The 19,334-nt window shown below is 38.9% G+C and overlaps 1 protein-coding gene across 1 annotated transcript in view; it reads left to right on the forward strand.

The window, feature by feature from the left end:
* NCKAP5 (NCK-associated protein 5) overlaps positions 1 to 19,002 on the forward strand; it is a 406,029-nt gene extending 387,027 nt beyond the window's left edge. The window contains exon 20 of the mRNA XM_014941123.1: positions 17,442 to 19,002. Within this exon, the coding sequence (XP_014796609.1) occupies positions 17,442 to 17,723 (282 nt within the window). The 3' untranslated portion in view covers positions 17,724 to 19,002. The remainder of the gene's footprint in view (positions 1 to 17,441) is intronic.
* The last annotated feature ends 332 nt before the right edge of the window (positions 19,003 to 19,334 follow it).

The raw sequence follows: 19,334 nt of genomic DNA on the forward strand, positions 1-19,334 counted from the left end.
GGTGTGGATAAGGCCCCACCGCGTCTGGGGCCAGCCCCCCCAGAGGGGTCACCGATGCCTTCGCAGCACACTTCACTGTGCCTTGCAGTACCCCCTGAGCATTGTAACAGCTTTTTGCCTATATAACTGAAGACTTCATAAAGATATAATAGACACTGTGGCTCTTAGGTGTATGTAGGTAGATCCTTTAGTCTAATAAGAAGCAAAAGTACATATTGAATAAAAGTATCATTTGCTAGTGATTTCCCTGAGTGGAAAATGTTCCGAGCTGTTTTTCAAAGGTTTGACAGATGGAGCTGCTGTGATTTGCAGCGTGGCCCAAAGTGCACTAATGTTTCTGCCATTTGTAACCAGACACTCTTCAGACCTCCATCTTTGGATATAAAATGTTAGGTTTCATTTCTCTCTGTGTTGAATTAGAATATTATAATAATACTGTAGGCCAAAATGGAATTCAGGGCACATTAACAGCAGCAAATGATAAATATTAGTAAGCTTGTGAGATAGTGTAATTGTTGTAATGGTAGAAATTTATTAGTAGTAATAAAAGAAAAAGCTAAAAAATAAATTGGATACAATAAACATTGGATTGACTCAATCAAGATAAGAGCAGTAGGGCAGAGAGGTATTCAGTGAGCTGTTTGTTTTCTGAAGCTGGAAAATATTTTGACTCCGAGAGGAGCATCTGATTAGCAAAGTTAAATGAGATGAATAATGCTGTAATATTTTTGTGAATTGTTTTTCCAGCTGAAACTTGCCTTCCCCATCTGTAACAGTGCTATGTTTTGCATAAAACACTCAAACATCATGCACAGACGGGTAGGAAATGACTGAACCTTTAGTATGAGAGTTCTGTTCTGAGCAGAATATGAGGAGTAAGTTACACAGCTGATAGAAGCAGGAACAGTGGCAGTATACCGAAAATATATTAGCAAACTATTTCTTTTTTTAAGAGGATGTTTTTTCTTTTCACACGTACACAGACAATTATGTCCTAATCAACGTACTCTTGGAAAAGAATTTTATGTCAAATATTGGCAAAAATCAAACTGAAACAATTTGCAGGTGTTTATAGTTTGTTCCACAAGCTGTTTTCGTCTCTCAAAAGCGACTCACCTTTTATTTAAATGAGAAATTATACTGGATTTTGTACAACATGACACACAGATTGTCTAAATCCTTAATTAAAATATAGGGTAAATATTTTTTGTAAAGTCAAACACTCTATAGCAAGTCCCAAAGTGAAATATTTTATTTCTTACTGCATTCTTAGGCCCTGGTACATGAATTCCAGGCCTTGTGCAGCATCCATACTATTTTAATGAAAAGTAATATTTGTATTTGGTAGGAGAAACAAACATGGGATTTAGCAGAGTTATTAGCAGTAAGTCACACAGGGAGCTTTGGGAAGTTTGTAAGATACAGGTATGTAATTTTAATGTCTACTTATCTGTCACAAAGGCTAAGAAGAGTTTTCATAGCACATGTCAGAGTCCTCCCAGCCTGAACTGCCCATCAATCCGTCAGTGAGGGAGACACATCCTGAGAGCTCTGCTCCCACTAATGCAGCTTTCTCTGGATTACTCAATTCTTTGCCTAATCATTAGTAGAAGTCACTAAAACTTCTACATACTATAAAAAGCTGTAGCCTTAAGAACTTCCCTTAACTACTGTAGTGGTATTCTCAGTAAATAAAACCCTAAGTGATTATTTGAAGAATTATCTGAATAATTGCTAGTCAAACATTTTAAAGTGATTTTTCTGACATCCTGTTACATATGCATATATCCTGTGGGTTATTGCAGGCTCTGTAAAGCGTTCTGTAAAACAAGACCTCAGATGGATTTGGGTGAATGAAGAGTAAAGCAGAAGTGGGTGGGAATGAAGAAATTAAATATGAATAAATTATATTGCTGAGCATTATAAAATTAAAACGTTAATCATGCAGTAATAATCTATGATATCTCTTATAACCAAGAGTGTCTAAACTTCACTGAGACACTATATCCACAGAAAAGTTACTAGACTGGGAAACTTGTTGGTAACACATCTATTGAGATGCAAAACAAATTTGATATGTAAAAGCTTTTCAGACAGTGCTTGAAACCGAGGAATAGAAGTAGCTGAGTGGCCAGCACAGACGTCCTGATTGCTGTTGCAAGAATTATTTTTCCCTGCATAGCCTAACTGGAGAGTCTTGTTTGTGGCACCTAATGGGTAAAAATATAGGCCATTTTTGAAGCTGCATTTCCTAGTGGTTGTGCCTAAATTCGTATTTAGACACTTCAGCTGCCCAGTTTTCAAAGGTGCTGGAAATCTGCAGCTTGTGGTGATGTCTCTGACAGATTCACGGACTTGGATCCTGTGAAAATCGTGGTGTTTATATAGGTTCTTGAAAATTGGTTTAGATATTCTCCCTCTGTCAGAATTTTGATCTGTAGCATCCTACTTCTTGGGCAGTGTCATGGAACATCAGCAGACATTTTCGTCTGAGTTAAAAAAGGAAGGCCAAATACTGTGTATTTTTAAATCTGGTCCTACAATGTACAGTGAAAATCATATCATAATGAAACTATTTGTTTTTTTAAACCCATTTCTTTATTCCATATTCCATAACATTAGAGTATGAGCTCCTGGAAAATGCTAGAGCTTTCATCTCCATCATTCTACTGAATATTTTGATTGCTATTATTGGAACAACATCCTTTCTTATCATGTTTCTGAGAACCACTATAATAAGCCAGGGTGCCAGAGTTCAACATTTATAATACAGCATTTCTGTAAATGGAATCCATTATAAAAACATGGAATCTGTATCCTAGTATCGTAGAATGGTTTGGGTTGGAAGGGACCTTAAAGATCATCAAGTTCCTAACCCTGCCATGGGCTGGGACACTTCCTACTAGACCAGGTTGCTCAAAGCCCCATCCAGCCTGGCCTTCAACATTTCCAGGGAAGTAGTATGACATCATTAGTAGCGTAGCAATGAAACAGGCAGTGGAACAAGTCAAAGAACAGTCACCATCTAAAAGAGCTGCATAGTGTGGAGAGCTGTAACCTTCCTGGTTAACTGCTAAAGACCGAATAGTCTTTGGAGGTTCTGTTTGCTCATGGTAGTTTCATCACTCGCAGTGGTGAAGTAGAAGATGAAGTGTCTGGCTATGTAGGAAATTTAGGTATGAAGACATTTATCTTCTTGTCTCATTCTACAAGGCAAATACTGTTGGGTTTTTTCCTCACATTACATAAAAACTGTGTGGTTGCTCAACTAGCATGTTTTCTAAGTGGGAATGGGGCTAATGTTGATGGCGCTTACTAGTGTCATATGCACTCACAGCAGTGTCCTTCTGTCCCTGTGAAAGGGTTTGGGAACCAACACGTTCTCTACCACAGCCAAAAAACTTTGATACCAAGTAGGGAATGCTCTGTACTTGGGATTTCAGGTATCTCCTGCTATTCCTGTGAGAGAGAGAGCTTCTTTTGCCTCCATATCCAGTTTTTCCAGAATGTTGTATGTTATGGAGTCTGGATGTCAAAAAGATAGAAGAATCCAGGTTTATGAATGAATAAACAATAGATACAGATAATTAAGATTCATATTTACTCAGGGGCAGAAACTACTCAGTGTCCATAGGCCCTAGGACACAGGGCATGAACAGGAACGTCTCCATAGGCTCTGGATAGCAGAAAACGCCTGAGCTTTGACGCAGGGCTGTCCAATAGAAATAAAATCACAGACAACTCCAATTGATATATCAGAGTCTGGCTTGCTGTTGCTGGTGGCATTAGCATTTGCTAACCTGTGCTAAGCCAATTTTGTGAGACAGTTGGGAGTTTAACAAACCTATTTCAGATTGTATTTTGGAAGAATCTCAAGGATGGGGGAAACTGGTCATGTTCTGTTCATTGCAGCAGATGGTATCCCATTTGGTGTTTGTTAGCTTTGTTTGCAGCTCAATATTTTGTTTCTAGGGGAACTCAGCAAGTTAAATAATTTATCTCTCTAATGCATCAAGAGTCTGATCCAAAGTCTACTGAAGTCAGTGCAAAACATTTGATTAACTACCACATACACTGGATAAAATGCCAGGTCCTGTATGTTGAAGAGCATTTCAGATGCTCTCTAGTGAGGAGAACAATACAGGCCTCTGTCTTTCCACAGAGAATTTTCTGCCTGCAAAGACAAAAATAGATATTCAAACAGTGACAAAAAGCTTAGCAGTTAAGAGTGCAGGACTGTGGAGATCAGGATCTGGCTGACTGTCCAAATTGCTAAACCTCTCTTGCTATTAAGTTCCCCATTTTTAAATAAAGAATACAAATAATACCTTCCAGCTGCATTTAGAATTTAATCCAGTACTGTTAACAGGCTGCTTTGAGGGCTTTGAAGGCCCCATAGCAGTGCTAAGCAAATAATCATTATCACTTAATATTCTCATCAAGCATTCTTACTCAAGATGGGATCTTGCATTACAAGGGCTAACTGCAAACACATTGCCCCTCTGCTGAGGAATTTTCAGAATGTCAGAAGCAAATTCATACCCTCATCCTGCAAAGAGTTTTGCATGAGCAGAACTATACCACCCTCAGCAGTCCTGCTGTCCAGACAGGGCTTCTAAAAACATCCGCCCACAGAGGGAATTTTTATCCCATTCTTACAAGTGTTTGAATCCTGAATAATCTAAATTATCAAAGAAATCAACATTTTAAAGATATTTTCTTTTTGTATTCCAGTAAATATCAAATGCCTGTTCACTTTCAGCAACACTTTTCAAATTACTCATTTGCTAATAAGGCGTGGGAACTGCTGTGTTCTGTATTTTTATCCAAGTTTCCTGTTTGTGTCATCTTTGGTCATTCAGAAAATGAGTCTGTGTTAGCTCTACAATGTGTCTGCATGAATTCCAGTTGTATTTTAGTCCTCCTAGTGGCCTATTATATTAACAATATTATAATCTGTATTTTAGGCGTAGGAACATGTTCTGTGTTGCCAGTATCTCACAACAGTTTGCAGCATTAATACTGCAGTAACCTTTCTGTATTGCTAAGGTCAACAAATCTTCTAAAGCATTTGTCCAACATATACATTAATGTGACTAGCTATCACTTCATGTACACTTTTCTTTATTTATACACAAGTTGTAGCAAAATCAATACAAAAAATACTACATTATTCTGTCACTGCAGGTAACCTGCTGTGGGAACAGGAGCCTGTCCTGGTTCCTCACGCTGAATTCCTTCTTTGAGCATTCCCAACAAAGATTTTCTCACAGCCAAGTAGGGGGGCAAGACCCCACAGAACTGGGGTTCCCAATATATATTTTCACTCTGCTTCCTTTCTCTGAAAAAACCTCCAGAGCCTTGTCAAAATATGACCTCACAGTCTGAGGGGACTTTTATAGCCCAGCACAAATCCTTTTTTTAGATCCTGTTAGCTGCTTAACCTGAACCTTGCTGGTATCCAGGGAAGGCAAAGGTGGAGATGCAAAGGTCTATCCAGCACACTTGTCCTTGACTCCCTTCTGTTTTGAGTCTGTGCCCCTCACAGAGAGTTTGAAGCCACTGATGCTTCCTTCCAGATCCAGGTGAGAGACACTTTGTATGCCTGGCTGCTCCCCAAAGTAGGATAGAAGTTCTCATGACCAGAAATAGATGTACTGATATCTAAAAGATTAAGCAAACAAATCTAAACCCATAAATTAACTCCCCTCAGATCACAGCCAAATGATATGTGTATTAATCAAAATGTGTATTGCTGCTTTAATTTTGTGAGGAGGCAAGTTGAACACTTCATAAATCTTCTGGCTGTAGGAACTTCCATCTGCATCATCTTGGTGGTCATCTTGGTGCCCAGCATTACTCTGCCTATTTCACAACGTTTCTTTTTGATCATCCTTTAGAGCTGGACAAAGGAATATAATCAACAATCTGCACTTACAACATGAATTCCCTATTCCCTGCATGTAACCCTGTCTCCCTCATTTCCTTTTGGATTAATCCACACAGTTACTGAGTCACAGCCCAGAACTGTATCCTTGAGTTGTCTGGTAAACATGAGATTAGTTACAATCTATGTTTTTTCCATCAAGATATATTTCAGTTCTCTGGCTAAATTATTAAATCTAATCTTAGCCTGCTTCTGTTTTCAGTGGTGTCACCACGAGCACAGACATAGTGCTTTCTCCTGGTAACCCTTGTGGCTGCCCCAAATGACAGGGATTCTCTCAGGTACCAGGCATACTGCAGGATTGGAACATACACCAGGTACTCCGTGATCCATAAATTAAATGAGACACCCTGTTCCTTGACACGGGTCTCTCTTGAGACAGGTGAGGGGGCTGAGCGAGGAAGCACAGTTGTTATATTTAACACAAGTCTCATTTCTGATGGATGCAGGCAGGATGGCTTATGTATTTTGTATATGCAAAGTAGGCATCTTAAGGGCGTGAATGGCTGGTCCCAGCGGTGGTGGCAGTCAAAGAAAACTGCAGCAATTGTTGAGGTGAAACCGGGGAAGGAAACAGAAAAGACAATGAGACCTGGCTCTGGTGCTTTTTTGAGGACCATGTCCATGGGATATGGACAGCACAGGAATCACAGCAGTGGGGTAATAGGTCAAAGGTGAAGCAGAAAATCTTTGTAATGAAAACGATGGGTAGCATTGAGATGAGGCCTTGCTAGCAGACACAGCTCAGGTGGTCTCTGAGGTGCCTTACTTGCCTCAGATCATATCATCATGCTTCCCAGTTCCACCATTTTGGCACACTTCTTCATCCTTCCCTGTATAAATGGTGGGGAAGGAACTACCTATAAATGGTAGTTCCTGCTCTCCTCATGGGTTATGCCGCGTCCTACTGCATGCTTTGGTCTTTGCTCCTTGTTGTCCCTCTTTATTCCCTTGTTCAGCAGATGTTTCTATGGTTCTTGTTCGGTCTTTATTGGGAGGCACCTAGGGTGCAAGTGTAATGCCTTCTTACAGTGGACTTGTGTGAGAATAAATGCAGTCTGGGGTGACAGACTGATTTCCTGAGCTAGCAGCACATCACGCTGGGCACATTCCTGTGGCCACGTGCACAAGAAGATCGCTAACAGTCCTCTGCAGCACCTTGAGGTGCAGACTCCTGCAGCTCCCCATGCTCTGACAGCGAATCTGGGAGCCCCTGCCAATGCACCCGAGTTAACAAACACGTCCTCAAGCACATCTGAAACTCAGCCATTAATTTCTCAGCTTTTAAATTACATTTTTTACTTGATTGTCTTCCAACAGTTTTTTTTTTAATTCTTGATTAATTTGGGGTTGGCTATTTAATACATTGTTTGGTTAACTAATTCATGTAGCTGTTTATAATTATTGCCTTACTATAAAATCATCTTAATAGAAGGTTGTTTTTTTTTTGTTTTGTTTTCTTTCCAGTAGAATAACAAGTTATTTTATTATTCAAACAAGGCTTACTTCCTGCTGTTTTCAATAAGATTTTTAATAAATATGTAAATTTAAAAATTAATTTACTGCATACGTTTGGCAGCATGATTCTTGAACTGACAAAAGTTTGATGGATTGTAAAATTATCGTCCATAAAAATCATCAGTCATAGTAAACAGAATTTATCAACCTCTGGTAATTTTACAGCTTTTTCTTCATCTTATCTTCTTTTAGGAACTCACTTAAAATTGATTATAATATAGTATGTTTCTAGAACCATAATTCATTCATAGATTAATTAGATTTTCGGTTAATATCCCATCATGGTATAGGACATGAGCCAACAGTGTTTTCCAGTTGTTACAGAACTGCAGTAGAGAAACCTTGATTACTGTTCCCATGTGGTTTAACCGCCAAGACTAATCACTAATCAAATTCAAATGACATAAAATGGAACATCCTTCATAGCATTTATTTTCTAGCTGACTTATACTATGGGCTCTTTATTGATAGAACTTGCTGTACTGAAATGAACTAAAAATTGCAAGAGAGGATTTATCCTTCCACTTTAATTTGATTCTGAAGCCTGTATCTGAAACTCTTACTCATTTTTGTGCATGTTGTGCTTCTGTCCCTCAAAATATTCTGCCCTACAGCAAAGATAAATTGTTTGCATAAATTTAGAAGGCACATGTAAATAACTGTACTGTTATGTAGGACTTGATGGCAGATTAACTTAAACATAGGTTTCCATTCTGCAATTCATGCTTTGCTTGAATCAGTACTGAAAATTGTGCAGATCATAATGTCAGCTGAAGAGGTGGCAAGTGCAGTCACGTAACCAGCATCATTATTTGCATCTATCCTGTCCCAGTTTTCTCTGATTACAAAGGAACTTTGGTTGCACAGGGTCAGAAAACAACTATGCACGTAGTTGAGGCTGCATCAGGTGTACTGGGAAGGCGACCTGGGCTACAGCCTCTTCCTCTGCTGCCCCTGGGAGCACTTACCAGGGCAGCATGTGGTGTGATTGCCCAGCCACATCCCCCAAGCCTCACTTAGGGAAGGTGGTGTCCCCAAACTTTAGAGGAGGGCACACCTGGTGGGTTTCCTTGGTGCCTTCCAGGGGCCAGGTGTCACAGAAGGGGAAAGACAGGGAAATGGGTTTTGGTTAGATTCATTAGAGATTAAAAAAACTCTGATATGTAGAGAGTTTATTAAAATCTGGAGTGGAAAGGAAAATGTCAACTTCAGGCTCCTAAAAGAAACTATTTTGGTGGGGGGGGGGGACGGACAGTTAAGCATGCTCATTCAGATTTTTTTAAAGAATAAAAAAAAATCGTGCTTCAAAATGTGAAAATTATCACCTCTCTATTTCTGCTTGGTGAGAGCTTGGAGGACATATCATTCTCATGATTGTGCATCATGTACATGAACATTTGGAGGCTCCCTCCACAATGGGTAAATGGGCAGTGACGCAGAGGTGGGCTGATGGGTCTGGAAAGATTGTTTGTCTCTTCCCAACTGTCCTTCTAAAAGGCTAAAAATGAGAAAACCATTTGCTGTAGAGCTCAGTGCTTTGTTTAAATGACCTCTATGAGTCATCTTTAAAACCTGTAAGAAGGGACATTCCCTTTCTTTCCTTTGCAGGTCTTCTAGCAGAGATTCATCCTCTTTTGAACTCCCCTGCAGACAGCGCAGCCCCCTTAGCGTTGGCATGCAAGCCAGTTTTCATCGCTGGGAGAATTATTTGTACATGGTTTCTTCATACTGCTGATTTGCTCTTGATGCTACCACAAAACGTAGCTCCTTCTCTATCTGCTGCTTCTGTCTTTTTGCCCTTAGGTCAGCTGATATACCTTGGATATTCACAGGCTAACCTGCAGTCAATCTAGTCCAGTACTCAAAAAAGAGGATTACTAGTGTGGAAAATCATTACCCACTACCAATTATCATTTGCAGTGCAGTCTTGAAGTGCAATTCCGTTTTCCATCAGTATGCTGGGTGACTGACATCCAGACATTACGGGCCAGAAACTCAGACATCACCAGAGAGTGAGAGGATAAGTGCCTTTGTAATTACCAAAATAAATAGTCTTGTTCAAAAAAGCCAAAGGTGGAAGATGAGGACAGGTAAGAACACAGCTAATACTTAGGAGCAGTAGTCTGAGGATAGAACAGCCATACAGAAAAATGACCCCGATTACTGAAAATGTCTGTGAGATTATATGTTGTATGAGTGCGATCCTGCATTTACTGAGTTTGAGAGGAAATTTTTTCTACAGTGTAATGTGGGATAGAATCTGTCTCTTTACAAACACATTTTATATAAGATTTCAAAAATCTTTCTTGAACTTTTTTCCCCTTCTTGATTCAGTTCTGAGTAGGTATCCCAAGTTAAAAAAAAAAAAAAAAAGTCCTCCAAGCCTCTAATCTAGGATAAAATTGTAGCCCTTTTTTTATAAAGTCCCTTCTTTTTTGAAACAATCAGCCATACTTTCATCAAGGTAAGGACAACTACTTCCATTCAGTAGGACAAAGTTCTGTGTACTTAAATGTTGTGTGGTGAAACACAGTCTAATGAAGATTGAAACAGTGAAGTGACTTTGAACTGCGTAGTTCCGGCACCATTTGGTAGGTTAACACTGGCAACGTAACCCTCAACATAATTCTGTCAAGGAATAGTATTGAACTTCAAATGGTTAAGTTGTGTTCAATAACTTTTTCAGCGATCTTACCTTTCAGTATGAATTTTTTTCACTGTGATTTTCTTCCCATCACAAGAAAATCAGAACAATTTTGTTATTTAACTCCCTCTACTAGTAAAAGGATCTCTGAAAAGTAAAGTGTATCCTATGCATGTCTTGTTCATTTTCAGTCTATCAGGCTCTAAAAACTATCAGCTTCCTTTCTCACCATGGATGTTTCTTCCTTAATGCCTTCTGATGAGCCTCTGATTGCAGTAAGCATTGCTTTTAGTGGGTAGATTCCCTCTGTGAGAAGCAAAATTGGTGATTCCACCAATGTGAATAGAGTGAGGCCCTGCTTTACCTTCTGGAGAAAGTACCAGTGTTTAATTGCTTTTCTTTTTAATAACTCCCCTTGACACACTTGACTGAGCAAGTGCATTGTGACCATTTTCCAAGGTATTGCCACTTAGAATTCTAGGTTTTTATTCCATTTTAAATAAACTTTGTCCACATGCATCCAGTAGACATTCTGAGGCACTACGAGAGGACAGCCATATTTGTGGCATTCAGTTCATAACTGAACAGAAGGTTAAAAGTTGGATTTATCTGACCTGGAAACTGGGACCTGAAAATCTTGGTTTATTAAATTCTGCAGAAGTTCAAAGAGGGATGGAATATACCTAATCAGGTCAAACAGTCTTGTCGTATCAACAAAATATTCATACACTTTGTAAATTATGAGGATGATATTCTTGACATTAGAATGCTGAATATACCTAGTCACCTCATCATTTTACGAGAATTACACTCTTGAAAGCATAAAGCTCAATTTACTATACTATCTTTTACCTCCTAAACCACACAGGAATTCAAGCTATAGACAACATAAGTCTCGACTCCTCAGTCACCTATTCATTAAGCAATCTGTTTTGTCCAGATTTGCAGTTATGAATCATACACAGTTCATGCTAATCAGCTTTATTTCCTCTAAGGTAATTTACTTACAATTCAGGATCATCAGAAATGCTGTCCTTGTGATACTAAAATATATTTGTAGATTGTTACACTCTTAAATATAGTAGGCAAGCTTTGGTTCTCTTGTCATTGTTATATTACCCAAAATGCCATAAGTGGATGATATGTACCTATGTATATATGGCTTTCCTCTAAGCTGCTGAACAGACTAATGAACTTAAAAATACTCCATATCAGTGCACTTTTTCCCAAGAAAAGAAACTGGCACTTACTGTTTATCTTGAAAATCTGATGGTGTGTCTTTGAGAATATCATTGTCTGGTACGGCAAAATAATCGTGGGATTTCTGCTCAAGTAGGAAAAAGAAAAGTGATTCATTACTTCAAAAATTATTTTACTGTCAGTCCAAGAAAATAGATGAAAGCTTCTGACAATATACAAGGGAGAGCAAGGCTTAACTTATTATTTAAGGTTGTGCTTTAAAGAGAAAGAAGTTCAAACATCACATTTTTAGCTCAGCTGTAATACAGCAGAGGTCAGGCAGTTACAGCTTTCACCTTTGTAGTTTCCTGGATGTGACTGTACAACCATTTTCACTGCAGAGTGTTACCTGTCCACCTGACGTTAAATGAGATCTGGAGACTGTTTGCTTTCCACAGAGAGTCTGCCACTGCTTTTTGTCTTGGCTGGCTGATAGAGACCTGCTGCCTGGTAGCTCAAAACCAACCCTTTTTTATGTTACACCTTCCTACTGCAAACTGGTCGTGTGACGCCACTGAGTTCAGTGGGAAGTCAGTTCTATTACACCAGTACATCTCTGATCAGAATACTGCCCCGTATCTCAATACACCTGTCTTACAAGAGGCTGCCAACATGTTAAAAACGGCTTACTCAACAGGTTATATATAAGCAACCGATGTAATACTGCAACAGCACACCCCACTTAGACCCATTAGTGTCATAACTACAAAGCAATTGTAGGACTAGAGGATATCTGAATTGGTAGAACTCTGAATTTAAAATAAGAAACAGTGGCATTGTGGGATCAAGTTTACCTTGAACATATGCAGACAAAGTAACTAACAATTTTTTTAAAAGGTAAAAATTTAGAAAATTGTTTTCCTTCACAATGAGTTTTTAAATAATAACTAAAAAAATAAAAGGGGAACATACTTTGTATCGCCTATTAGAGATCAGATCTGAAATGAAAGACCTTGAGTTATACAATTAAGTATTGATTTTGTTGATCTATATTTAATTCTCATAGCAATTTAGTTGTTTTTACCCAATAGTGTTTTGCAGTTATACTTCACTTGAAGCAATGTCCTTCTTGCTTTTGTGTTAATCTAAAAACTAAATTGCCCAGTGCATGAGAGACATAAATAAAGTTCATTTTATTCTTGTGTGTAACTGATTCTGAGCCCTTTAAAGTGCTGGTTAACTAAACTTAGACAGCTGGAAAATACATTTATCCTGCAGAATGGTTCACTGCTGATATTGGGCTCTAGCATGCCTTATAAGCATAGCCTGACCTCCAGGCAATCACAGCTCCTACATGTTGCCATACAGAAGAAATGGACTTGCTGTTGCATTGAGCTCTGTGTCCCAGCTGGGGGTCCTTTGTACCCGGGAACCAGCCCATCCTTCCCTGCTCCTTCCTTTCAGACCAGCAGAGGCTTTGTGCCATTCACAACAGCCACACTTGTGACTGGTCCTTGATCACACAGCACTGAAAATGCATTCTGCCCACATGTAACCTCTCATTTTTATAGTTTAAAAATAATCTAATTTGATGTATTAATGTAGAAATAACACCTATTTATAATGTATCAGTGTAACTGCAGGCTAGTTTTGTTTTCCTAATTTGCTGTGCTTGAAGTGACATGCCAGATTTTATTATATCACTAATGGGTTTTAGTTATTCCCTTTAGGATGTTGCCAACAAAGAAACATTATTCTGATTCATGACTCATGAGTTTATTTGGAAGTGATGTGACTCGTGATGAGTGTCTGTATTATGTCAGATAGAGTTTCTCCTCTTCTGACAACTAGTCACTGCTCTCAGGTGGTGCAAAGCACCCCATACTGACTAGCTATGAAACTCCAGTGGTGGGAAGCTCTCCACTTACACAGAGTAGAACAACAAATGCTCGTCGTACCCTGAGGCTATAACAGCATGGATTTTCAAACCAAATATAGTTAGAATAAGTAAAACAAGCTATCTATTGTTGTATAGCTTGGGCCAATGCTTTTACAGAGGCAGTGTGAAAATCACAGTCCTTTTCTGCACTGAGTCTTTTTTTTTTTTTTTTTTTTTTTGCTATAACAGCATGGATTTTCAAACCAAATATAGTTAGAATAAGTAAAACAAGCTATCTATTGTTGTATAGCTTGGGCCAATGCTTTTACAGAGGCAGTGTGAAAATCACAGTCCTTTTCTTGTCCTTAGTTTTTTTTTTTTTTTTTTTTGCTTAGATCAAAACCTGTGACTACATCATTTTATCTTTTTCCTTAAGCCAATACTTAGGAAAACATCTAAGTGACCGCACTGAAAGCAGCAGACACCTTATTTATTCATAGAGCAGATGCAGAACAGTCAGAAGCAAAGTCAACACCTTCAGGCTGAAATGGCTTTAAATATTACTTCTGGGAAGAATCCTGTCTGAGAGCAAGCACGTACTCATGGACTCATCTTGGCTTTTCTAGCAACACTGAACAAAATCACCACCTCCTTTTTTTTTTTTTTCTTGTTGTGATAAAACCACCTGTTCATTATGCAGAAAGTCACTGCTAATATAGCAAAGATTTGATTGCAACCCATGACCTAGAGATTAGGTGCTCTTTACCCAATCTCACCCAGTTCTTGTGGGTACAAAACAGATCTGGTCTGCTGCCAAATGTTCTGTCTGTAGGAAAAGCTACTGGTTCACGATAGTGTGACTCTCAGATGCATTAATGAACTAATTGCTTTAAAATGCACAATACTAACATCTTTGGGCTAACCCTTGTTCTTTGTTACATCTGTGACTCTGCTGAGGTCAGAAACAAACCAACATGAACAAAACTAAAGGCACTACTTAACTGCATACACAATTTATCAAACAAATTCTAATAATAGTTGCTTTGGCTTTGCTTTTTGATTCATCTAGCAGCTGTTGTGACTGCCATGAAAAAATGAAACTTAAATTAAGGATGAGTCTAAATAAATTCTCTTTGGTAATTTTTTTCCAAACCATATCTATAGTAACTACAGAAAACAATTCTTAAAGTACTCGAGGTAACATTTGTTCTGGCACACCAAGTTTAAAGAAATTATCAGTGACTTTCCAACTCTAGGAATGTACATAATTTTGTTACTGTGGGAGAAAATGATTTGTGGATCATGCAGATTCTTACATTAATATCTCAGCTTAAAGTTTTCTTTATTTTTGCTCATGGAGCTCAAGATAATTTTTCTTCCATGTGTCAAGAACTAGAACATCCTATTTCAATTTTCTAACTACAAAAATATTTTGATTTCATATATGATTTAACAGAAAAATGAACAGATTTAAGTGCAGCTCTACCAATAAAATTGTTAGATAACATCAGATTGTACATATTGTACATCTGATATCTGAGTACAGTTTGAGCACATTAATATTCCTTTCCAAAAGTGCCATCCAGATGACCTCACATTCTTACCTGATTGTAAATTAGCGACAGCTGGCCCTAGCTCCTAGAATAATGCTATGCCTGAAACAGTGTATTGTAGCCAAGCAGATTACACCTACATCAAATTAAAAAACACAAAGTCTTACTGTTCACATAATATGAGCCTTACCTTTGCAGACTCTTCTAGTAATGTGTTAAAGAAAGGAAAAGATTATATTTTTTTATGAAAAAAAGCATTAAGATGTTGAAAAAGGACAACTCTATGTCCAAAAAGATATCCATTACTTATTTCTGAATTTAGTAATAAATTTTGCTACAACAACTTTTAGAATTACATTTTCCTTGAATTCTTGATGTATCATAGATGTTCTATGCACTGCTCTGTGTATCTTTCGCCAGTGGGTTTCACTGATAGACTTTGCTTCACTTCACTTTCTTTTGATTCAATGATTTTACTTAAAATTTGTAGAGAATGCTATTGTTCCCTGCAGCTTCTCAAATATATTTTATAGCCTTATATTAAATGAGAAACTAGGGTGTGATTAAAGTAGGATTGTATTCTAGGTTATGCTTGTAGGGTATAATAAATTCTTGATATGCAGAATATACAACTGAATTCACTCCAGCCTATCCTGTGGTTAAAACCTCCCCTTCAGCCAGCCAGAGACCCTACTCTCGTTTTGATAACGTCACCTGCACTGCCAGGTGTGGCAAATACTCCACACCTGGTGACTCTGCTCCTCCCACCCAGGAGCTGAAATTGGCCCTGTTTGAATCAATCAAATTTTTATCATGGACCTTACTAAGAGCAGTATTGAGTTCGTGCAGCCCCAAGTCTGTGCTAGCGGCCACGTTCAATTTATCTAAAGAAAAGCTGTGAAGTGGGGAAAATATACGCGGGGAAAAAGCATTTAGTCTGTCATATAATAAAGTATTTTAGGTTTAGTACTCTGAAGAGGAAAAAGTGCTAATATATATGTTATTGATGCCATGTCTGAGAATTTTCTCATCTGGCCTACAGAGAAGTGAAACAACTGTTTCAATAGGGTTGTATAATATTTCAAATGAGAGCAAAGGGAAGAACATTTTAAGCTGAAATTGTGGAAAATTTCTATTGAAGGGTCCTGAATTTGTGTTTGTTCCAGTTACTAAGGGTTACATTCCTCTGTTCGGGAAAACATTGTAATTACAGATATTGAAGACCTTAGTTTTAACTGTCATCTAAAATCAGAATCTTATATAATGTCCCCTAAAACCTTTTAGACTGAAGATTAATTAATGAAGCAAACAGAAAATTTTCATTTCCCAAGACTTTAGCATCTCCTGTTGCTTTGCTTAAGTTTGTTTGAAACATTTGATAGAAACACTAACCTAATCCAGGCGTTGTCAGCTTATGAAATATGACAAGATCACAACAGAAACAGTCATTGGACTGGCATTTCAATTTTTATCTAACTAGCCATAAAAACAAGCAGTCGAACTGTGTAAGAGTTTGTTTTCCTCTTGCTCAAGATTTCCAGGGGTAAGCAGCCCAGCGTGCACAACACTTGACTTGGAACTTGAATTTTTCAAAAAACTTTTCAATTTTTCAAAACTGCCTATGCAGTGACCCACATCATGCATACATCTGGCTGTGCTTTATCTTCAGTGTGATTAAAATACCATTTTGATTTCTGTCTAAACCAAAATATTAATGTCTTGGACTGACAGTAATTTAACAATTGAGCCTTCACTATCTGACGGTAAATACCAAAACTGAGGAACGGCTTGCACTCTGTGTGTCCCAGCTTTCTTGCATCTTCCCTCTCCCAGAGGTTGTTGGATGCTGAATGTAAAATGTTGAATGTTATCTCACGTTTATGTGATAATATTATCTGTAAGAAGAGTTAGTTGCACACATTTTGAAGCCCCCTGTGTATGGACGGCGGGTCATTTTTATTGAACGGCTCCCTGCGCGGTTCCCTAACTACTCCCTGGTCAGGTCTCTGATTGAAAATACCAGTGGCTGACAAAGGGATAAAATTACTCCTCTGAAATCCTACTGTGCGTTTTTAATATAATGTGCTAATACATGGGCCAGTGTTCCTGCAGAATTACAACACTTCTCCGAGTAGGCCTGGCCAATATCTGATTGATTCTGGTCTGTGGGGATTGGCCCAGTGTAATTTCCTGTCTTGTTGCTTTCTTGTCTATTAGAGAGGGTTTGGGTGGTGGAAATCAATAGGCTTACACATGCAAAACGTGAGGTTATTCTCTAGCAAGTTTCATTTGTGCCTGTAATCTATGGAAAATGCTATTTTTCTCCTCTGAACGTGTCTATGTACCGTTTTTTTAGCAGACTCCTAACTCTACTTAAACAAATACCCATTTAAACATACCCCCCAAAGTATTCTTAAAGAAGATATAAACGACTGTGGAGATGCTTAACACATGCATACCCAGGATCTGCTACTTAAGACGTTAATAGCACTTAACTGTTTTGTAAATGGAGTCCTATTTGTCTCAGCAGAATCATTAAAGTTATGATTTATCCTAAAATGGACGTTAATGTTCTATTTAATTGTAAGGGAGATTTAAGCATCGCACAATCTATTTCTGTTAACCCTGTGAACTTTGGAAAGACAGAAATTAATGGTGTACAGTAGGATAACTTTATTTTTGTACGAAATATGTTTCTAATATTTCCCTCGCTTATTACAGAAACTGAAGCAAACTGAAGAAACAAAAGAGGATTCCCAGAATAGATTATCTAAAATTTCCCTGGAGTCTCTCAATAAATTTAACAGCAATAACGTACTTTTATTAGAAAAAGAGAAGAACTGTCTGAACAAGGTTGAAGGACAGAAGGAAGAAAACGGAAAGAACGAAGAAGCTTCCTTAAATAGCTCGGGTAGGCACGACGTGGACAATTTAGAATCCTTGAGCGACTCCCTATACGATAGCTTCTCCTCTTGCGCCAGCCAAGGCTCCAACGACGTATAGAGACACTTCCCAGTGGGCCGTGACCGCGGCACGTCAACGGAGCCGGAGGAGCAAGGGGGGAGCAGAGACGGTGGATCAACGTTCTTCCCCCGGATGGCCGTACTCGCGGCAGGGGGCTCTGACTTCTGTCCCCCCCCCAGCAATAAAAAAGGCAAGATGGCAGACGTCCCGCCACCTCAGACGCAACTCGGAACGCGAGGAACGGTTACGCAGAAAAGAGTCTTAATTTTGCACTTTTGTGAATATTTGTACAGTTGTAAATACCTTGGGAAAATATATTTGTAGGGATAAATGACAGCAATAAATATTAAATTGGTGCTATGCTCCTGTAATGGCAGATTACTAACTTAAAGAAATTGATGTTAATATTAACAAGAAAAGTTAGTAGATTTTTAAAAAAGATTTATAATTGTTCTAGTCTTAAAACTGTATGTAGAAACACTGCGTTACCATAAACCTGAGCCTGCCAAATCATCTGTAACAAACTTTCTTCGACCCCATGTTACAAAACTTCCTTTATTTTTTATTCTTGGTGCAATTCCATACAGGTGTTCTAGGGAAATGTGTATTTCAGTTACTGCGACTTCACAACAGGCGTCTTATTTCGAAAGGGTCTTGACTTTTGACATGGCGAGAAAATGAATAGATTAAAAGCCTCGATACTGCTGGTATTGACTTCATCAATCATGTGCATAACTGTTTGAAAGATCGGGGTCAAACTAATTCACTGCTGACACAAGCGGGAGCCTCGTAGGAATGAGAACTCCACAAACCGCCCTCTGCTTCTGACTGCGACGCAGCTTCCAGTTTCTGGATGTACCCTGTTGCGTTACCTTTTGTAGTCCCCGTTTGGTCTTCACTAAATTGCAAATGCAGAGGTAATTTTTTTTTAAAAAAGTCAAAATTCTGCTTCTGTTGGTGACACGCTTAAAGATGTCGGTGCTAACCAGTTCAAACATATCTAGGAGCCTGGGGGATTGGCGTGTGTTGGGTGTTTTTGTTTTTTCTACAAAGGTTGTTTATATGTAAGGGAAAGTCTATTTCAAAGGTTCTGTGTATTTTTTCTAGATGTGAAGTATTTATAACTGCTTTTTGTACAGCGATCTGTAAACTAGATATATTTGGTATATTTCTAGACTCTACAGTTTCTTTAGCACATGCCTGTTAATCTTTGAAATATCGTATGATCAGTGTTAATATTTTGTGCAATTTGTTATATTTTATGTCTATTTCTGCCGTAAACTTGCAACGTCTTTTTCGACTTTTCAGAAATTTTCATTGAAACGTCTTTTCGTAAATAAAACTTCTCTCTCATTCCTGTGCCTAAAGAGGGGTTTTCGGAAGGGGCTGGTGAGACACCTCGGCGTTAAAGGTGGCGCAGCCCCCGCGGCCCGCCGAGCTGCTCGGCCGGGGTCAGGCCTGTGTGTGCGGCGCTCCGGGGGGAATCCGGGGAGAGAGGAGGAGTTACCTCCCCAGGCTGGGTTAAAACAGTGCGGAAAAGACCGGCACCGAGGACCTCTCGGCAGCGCCTCAGCCTGCCCTTCTCTCCCAACCGCTGCTCCGGCCCCGCCGCGGCCGCCGCCTCAGACCGTCGCGCCCGGCCAACGGCTC

The sequence above is a fragment of the Calidris pugnax genome, unplaced genomic scaffold, assembly GCF_001431845.1.
Source record: "Calidris pugnax isolate Ruff unplaced genomic scaffold, ASM143184v1 scaffold60, whole genome shotgun sequence".
In the NCBI taxonomy this organism is placed as follows: Eukaryota; Metazoa; Chordata; class Aves; order Charadriiformes; family Scolopacidae; genus Calidris; species Calidris pugnax.